Raw genomic sequence first — 7,553 nt, 5'->3', positions numbered from 1 at the left:
GGTGGTGGTGGTGGTGGTGGTGGAAGCAGGGCTCTTTTCCACTGTCGCAGGCGATTGGAAGGGTCCGCATAGTTAAAGGTGCGGTTCTAAACACAATCATTCTATTATGCGGCCCTCTCTTGAAATGCCTGCAGTCTTGGTTTTACGCAGCTCAAGTATTCCCAATACTTCTTAAATTCTTCAAAAGCATAACAATTAGATTATAGCGCTATTGCGAGGATACAAGAGACTAAGAGATTACTGTCACAGCTCTGTGCGGTCAGCGTTGTCGTCGAACCTCGAAGAATTGGAAAGAACTATCTAATGCTGCTTGTCATTCTGGTACAAGAGGCCTTCTTGAGCTCGTCTTTTGACATTGGGGTTCGTTTGTAAGTATTTACCTTCAATTGGTATCCTGAGCACCGTGATTGTGTATCCATATATTGTCTTTCAGAAACATCCATACCTCCTCAACAAGGAGGTATGGCAGCAGCAATTCGAGGATCAGTGGTAACTTCGCTGCATTCATAGGCAAAAGGAATCGAGTGAATAAATAAGCATCTAACGGGTTTTTTTTTAATTTTACCAAGGAAAGCGTTCTCTGCGGAGATTTGGAGGACACTTTTCTCCGAATAGAAACTAGTAGCTTATAAGTATTTGCGATTTGGGAAATTGGAAGATGTGGGTCGCTATGCCTTCTTTCGAATTCAATGCGGGGTTCGTTGGGGCTCATTTAAGAATGGCTTGTGCATGCATGGCTGTAGTACTATCTACAGCATATGGCAGGCTTAACATACTCTCGCCTCTTTGAAGAGCATGACTAGATGGATGCCGCATTTGAGAAACCTGTGATATTCTGGCAGAGCTTTGCAGAACGGTCCCGGAGGAGATAACTTTGTTTGGTTGGAAAATCTGTCTCTGCTGCACAATATTTCACCGCAAATTACTGTTGTGTCAGTGACTGACCGAATTCTGTGTGACGAGCCCCGTGACGAGAAGGACACAATTTGCTTACAAAAATCCATTTTACTGTTCTGCGGGTATTTTAGAAGAACCATAAATCACTGATGGAACAGATGGAGTTATGGAGTCACTTGAAGCAGTGGAATGACACCGGACAGAACAGAACGAACAGAGTTGGGGACACCGATGCACAAGCGTTGGAATCGCGGGTTAAACAGTACAACTTTGTAAAAATAATTTATCTTATTGCAGTGAACGGTGACAGGCATGCTTCGAAGCACACTCCTTGTTGTTATGGTCGAATGCATTTTGGATTTCGCTATTCCAAGGAGCCAAATGATAGCAAATGGTTGTAATAACTTGTGAGACATACAACAGGGCTGCGCCTTTTCATCTATCATATAAATGCAGTTAAATTGTGAACCAACCGCTTTGTAACCTTGCATTAAACTTGTTTGTCATCCGGTCCGCGACAATCTTCACGAATTGAATTCATCGCCCTAGCCGAATTGTTCAGTGAAGACTTGAGCATAGCATGAGTGCGTTCATCGTGAAAAAAATAGCAAACAGCGCAGCGTGATGGGCATCGCTCCCAATTCGATGATATGAAAGTTTGCTTGACTCTTCGTTTTGGTTTCGGGAGCACTTGAAGCTCTGCTTTTTTACTTCAGCTGGACAGTATGTCCTCGGGGCCATACCAGTAGCCCCCAGCCCATTGGCAATACACTTTTCACCCGAGTATTATGTCTTCTTCCGTTTTCAGGAAAGATTTGGAACGCTGCAGAAAGTGCGATGTGTTGCAGTAGATGACTAAATTTTTCCTCATCGTCTTCACAAGCAACTGATGGGGCAAGCCCGAGTTCAGCCATTTGTAATCTGAGCCATTAAATTTCTCGCTAGGTATAAATTTTATCAACTAATCAAAAATCCTTTTTGTTGAAAATAGCGATCAAGATTATTTCAACAGTTGTGGTTAGATGTTAACAACGGCATTGTGCCGCTACTTCTGGTATTTACGGCCAGTGTTACTCACTAGGCATGATGCCAATCCCCCGTTGTTAATTACACCTCCTCCCTTAGCGATTCTCTGTTCGCAAATGGCGCGAACTTTAAGCATCCTGTATATCAAGTTCCCTCTGGGTGTAGAACTGCTGCCATCTGAAGATGAGGAAGGAAATGCCAGTGCGGGAATATCCACTTGAGAAAGGGGAGTTTAATGGGGCACAAAGTCCTTCCATTAAAGTGGAAGACATTGAGGAAGTTATGAAATTATGCACCCAAGAAAACTTTGCCCACATGAATAGGCAGTACAATAATTGTAAAGTCGAGGTACACAACTTCTTGACAGGTACAAATTATTTGGACGTAGAGTGAATGACACAATGATATTTATTATTGCACAAAACCTAGCCAGTTTGCAGGGACTACAGCATGTAATTGATGCTATTCTACTCCCTTCGGCCATTACTTAACTCATGTGGCCAAAATGATGGCGTGTGCGCTAAAGCGGCTCCCCTTAATGTTTCATTATTGTTTTGGTGGATCTGTAAAAGGTGAAACTGCGTGTTTATTTTTTTAATATTAAAATATGACCTCAAATATTCATACCGAGGTCGACTGAAACTGTGTAGGCTTTCCATCAATCGCGGGTGTTTCCCCCCCATTTCCGCGCTCTAGTGTCGTCACCTGTTTGTCGGGAGGTTGTAGACATGGGGGGTAAGCTTGTGTAGATAGATAATTCCCGGGAAATGCGATTGATCGGACAGGTTTCATGCACTTTTCTCTACCTTAAATGATAACCAAATTTTGTCGGTTGGGAAAAGGGGACTTGGAGAAACTCGGTAGCAATGAGTCCGTCTCATTGCAGTCAACTATTCGACAGTCGTATAGTAAAAAACCCTATTCCCACTACCGCAGTGTGGGCACAGGCTCTACGAGCCCCACAGTATTTCAATCTCCAACCCATATAAACTAAAAAGTTGTTTTATTCCCTCAAAGTGGAAAGTGGTTTCACAACAAGACACCCAACAGGCGAGTTCATCCACCTGCACGACTAATCCTCAAAGTGGGATGATTTGGACCACTTCACGCAAGACTGGGCGTGTGTTTATAGCGCGGGAAAGTAAATTAGCTGCATCGCACTGCACCGTGATGGGAGAGATAAAATGACTACCTCGGCCTCATTCCTCATTGGTGGGAGTCGTGGCCCCGAGCCATTCCCTGCGAGGTCTGCGAGATGTCCCTCTCCCCCTCCCCCCTCTAAGGGCTGACGAACTCAACAAAGTCAGAATTTGGTGGAACAAAGATGGCCCTAGTTGACAATACTACCGATGCTCTTTTAATAAACGGGAATACCCATTTCGCCCCTCGCCTATTCTATTTTAGATAATCGAAGACTTCCGACTGAATCTTTGTCTAGCGCTTTGATACCCGTTTCGGTAATATTTTTTATTTAGGATTTGAAATGGAGAAGGCACGCCATTGCTGCTGTTGCATAGGAGATGCAACGAAATTACTATTTTGTCAAAGTGTAGTAACTTTTTTGGATAGATGAAAAGAATAGGAACTTGACATAAGGCAGCAATGGGAAACCCACTACCCTTCTACAAATGATTTAATTCCCCGCCCCCCTCCCAAAAAAAGGTGGCTAATGCTTCCCTGAACCGCATAGGCAAGCGTGAAGACGACCAAACAGCCCTCGGCGCTGTCGCGTGCGTGCATGCACGCGGCCACATTGATTCGTCTCCTATTTGCGCTACTAGTCCTCCAATTCGCCACGCTGATTGGTTCACAATCCCTCCAACCTTCCACTCCCATTGGTTCTTGTGGTTGGTGTGTGTGTATGTGTGCGTACGTGCGTGAACACAAGGTCGCCTATTTTTTTACGTGTGCAGCACAGGCGCGGTGGCATACGTACGCGAGTCGGCCAAGCCGAGGATTAAGCATACACGCACAGGCAATAGCAAGCGTTTGGGAGATTGCTTAACGACCCTCACTTATCAATGCCACACAGATCCTCCAGCACTGAGTGTGGCAGTAACAGAAGACGAAGATGGCAGTGGCTTACTTGTCTCGGCTGCACCAGTCGGTGCACCGGGGAAGTGAGTCTATTCCATGCTATTGCACAGGGAGACTCGGAGGAGTTGGAGCGGTGTCTACAATACCTCCAGACTTCTCCCATTCTACTTACAGTGCGACGTGGACATCCAAACAAATTGCTCGGCACCTTTTTTCAGGAATGCTCACCTGCCATTTGGGCCGTCGAGTGCCGTCAGTGGCATCTGCTTCCTCTCCTCTCTCACTATGGTTATGATATTAATCGTCCTCAACTTTGCCGTCGATGGACATGCTTTTGTCGTAACCAGCTCCGTCCCAACAACTCTCCATATAGGCGTCTATGGACCAGGGGTCAATATACTTACCAATCCATTCTGGATTACTTCTTCGCAAGTGTTTACGAACGTATTGGTGAGTTTCAGGATACTCCTTTGCTTCTGGGGTCTGATTTTCAGGAAAATCCTCTCGAACCACTCCTCTCCCACGCTAATGAACTTCTCTCCCATGGGGTGGATGTTCACCGTATCGATTCCATCATTGTTTTCAACTCCCTGGCCAGTTCTTTCGATCGGTACATGTGTCACTACTTCGACGCAAGTGATAGCATACTTCCCGACATCCCCAAAAGAGCTGATGCTTTCGTGGAGTTAAAAGTGCTTCAGCATCTCATTGAGAACGGGTTCTCGGAGTTTGAGTTTATGGAGTACGTCAGTCCCAACACAAATTGGTTTGGAATCCTTATCTGCCTCCTCGCCCATCCACGTCTCCCTAAAGTCATCGAAGCGAATCGACCTGTCCCCCCTCTCCTGCGCTCCGCTGCTCTCCTCTTTATCAACCTTCTCGTCTGGAGACACTCATTCCCTACCTCTATCGATCTTCAAGACTGCATGAACAACTTACGACTTCGAAAGACCTACATTCGACGCTATGCTGATCAGCAGAATGTCTTTACCGCGCGCGTTGCGAGTATAATCAGGGAAAGTGATAGCCTGTTCCGTTCGCCTCCCACTCTTGGACTCCTTGCTCGAAACCGGATTCGTGGACTTTTGGGTGGCAGGAGCTTCAAGGCGAAGGTGGCGAGTTTAGGACTACCGCAAAACCTCGCCACTTTTCTCGCTTTAGTGGGCCCCGAACATATGGCGTGGATTAGAACGTCGCCGTTCATTGTTGCAGTGGCCACTGGCAAGTTGACCGTCGCCTCGTTTGAGGAACTGGATGGGCTAGGTGATAAGCTAAGCTCTTCGCTACCGCCGCTGCAGCCGCCATCGCCACCCACAGTCGAGCAACCACATCCTTCTCTGCCTCTCCCTCCATTTTTTACCGAGGCAATCGAACTCGAATCACCGGTGAGATGCGGAACAGTGAAACGACGCGCTTCTGCGTGTCCACGCACTAACCGACTGCAGCCAATGACGGGTCCCGTGCTCCGCATCCAGCGCTCGATGACTGCGGTGGTGCGTGGGCCCCGACCCAGCTCTGCGCCCCTGCTAAAGGTCACCCAGCGACTACAGTTGTCCGTGCGATGATTATTTTTTCCAGCTTCGTGTCCGCATCCTTTGGATTTTTTTCTACGTGTTTGAATCTGTACATAGGTGTGTGTGTGTGTGTATGGTCGGTAGTTTTTTATACTTCGACGCAGACACCTTCGATTTTGAAGGCGATGTATCCCCCTGTCTTGCTGTGTTTGCGTTAATTTTTGTGGTAATAGTCACGATTATTTTTGCAAATACGTATCGGGTGTATTTACTCTTGCTTTCTTTTATGACAAAATAAAGGTTAATGAATATGTTAGCACGAGTCTCGTGAGGAGGGCTATTTGGTTGGATGTTTGTGTCCTTTTCTTGTTTTATATTTGGGTCACGGGGCAATGACCTCCACTCGATGTACTAGTTTCCGTGCAATCAGTTTCGGTTCGTTATAAACCAAGAGCTCGTTTCTGAGTTGGCAGTGGAACAATTGTTTCTGATCACTACAAATAATGACATTTCCGAAAATATTTTACTCCGACACGTTTGTTACTTGGGAGTTAAAGGGTTAAACTCAAAGTTACGCTGTTATTGCTTGTCCACCTTTTCTCGGCTCCATCTCTACGTGCTGTGTGTTGGCGCAAATTTTTCGAATTCCTCCAACAAAACACCAAACTACACTTTCGTGTCTGTCGCTTTGAGGCAATTTGCTCAGAAGCCTTACGACATCCTGCATCCACTCTTGTACGATTTGCGTGACGTGGATGTGGTGCTACTTGACTGCAAGGGTGGAGCTGCATCTTACTCGCCGGGTCAATTTTAACACTTCGTTACATTCAGGGCGGTGTTGGGTTCATATTTGAAGTAATATTAGCTGCGGCGTTTTTTGTTCAGTCGGCCAAATGCCAACTTTATCGTAGTAAATTTTACATGCATTATCAACAATGCTAGATTTGACGCTACTTAATGCGGTTTAAATTTCATGTCTTTGATTTTGCGGTGCTAAAATACCTCAGAAGCAGCAGCAGGGAATTCCACGCACTTATCGGTTGTGGATCTCATTTGGAAGTCCATAAAAAATCCAAGTGGTAAAATTTAACGCTTTGAAGACCCATTGCAGTTTGCTTAAACCATTTACTCTTAGTCAAAGTTCAAGAGACTTGAAATTCCTAATCAAATACTATGGAGCCGTTTTTGGTCATTTTGAAAGCATTCAGTAATGAGACTTGGAAAATCCGCCAGAAGGCTTATTCGAACCTGTTGTTCCCTTAGTTACTTGTTGCAGGCCTGCTGATTTAGGCTCCGAAAATGCCCAATCTCAGACACTGAATTGACTTCCACCTCAAGGCCAGAAGTGGTGACAGGCGACGTCAGGCATTTCCGCATTTATGCAGGTGAGCGATGCATGCATAATCGAGCAGATCAGGTATTCAGTGGAAATCGCCTTCTCTGTGATTTCGCGTAGCTCCTACTTCTCCGTGAGTTATTTTTATGCCAGTACATGCAGCACTCAGGATGGTTGCAGTGAAGTGCCCAGACTCCTTTTAGGTGTCATCGGTGTACGGGGAGGGGGTGGTGGGTCGTTGGCAGAAATAACATAAACGAAACCCAATAACACCAGGATTTCGTAGAAATAAAAGTGTATGGAGGTGTTCGTCAGGGCAAACAGCATTGGTGAGCATAAAAAACCCTATCGTTACAACAGGAATAACTACAGAAGCAGAATCCTTCATGAATGTGCAGAAGGACTTGGACACTGTGGCTGCATGGCTCGCGATGGGAATCAAGTGTGGTCAGTATTATACTGCCCCGAGGAAGTAATAAGGTACACCAGTAGGAAGCAGGTTTATTTCAACCTTACACGGGTAAGACGCCATGACACGAGGGTGGTGACCGAAAGCACACAGGCTGAAGGGACTGCGTCTGCAGTTGCAGGTCTTCCTAAAATTCGTAACTCCGAGACAGGAACGAAGACGATACTACTAATGCTATTCTGTGCCGTGGATTTGGTTGGAGTTTCTGAGCCTCGCGTTCTCTGTACCGCAAAGAACGTGACGATTTTGAAGGCAGTGCTAGAAACTATGCAAA

The 7,553-nt window shown here is 45.9% G+C and overlaps 1 protein-coding gene across 1 annotated transcript; it reads left to right on the top strand. All coding sequences in view use genetic code 11, as the record gives it.

Moving 5' to 3' along the window:
- Positions 1–3,944: 3,944 nt before the first annotated feature.
- Positions 3,945–6,288, top strand: EGR_04572 (hypothetical protein; the record flags this gene model as incomplete). Its single annotated transcript, XM_024493821.1, has 2 exons — positions 3,945–5,492; positions 6,181–6,288. 2 exons carry the CDS (start codon positions 3,945–3,947, stop codon positions 6,286–6,288), a joined length of 1,656 nt encoding a protein of 551 aa, XP_024351749.1.
- Positions 6,289–7,553: the final 1,265 nt, after the last annotated feature.

Source organism: Echinococcus granulosus, assembly GCF_000524195.1.
Source record: "Echinococcus granulosus chromosome Unknown EG_S00029, whole genome shotgun sequence".
Taxonomy (NCBI): Eukaryota; Metazoa; Platyhelminthes; class Cestoda; order Cyclophyllidea; family Taeniidae; genus Echinococcus; species Echinococcus granulosus.
This window is presented reverse-complemented; position numbering and strand designations above follow the sequence as displayed.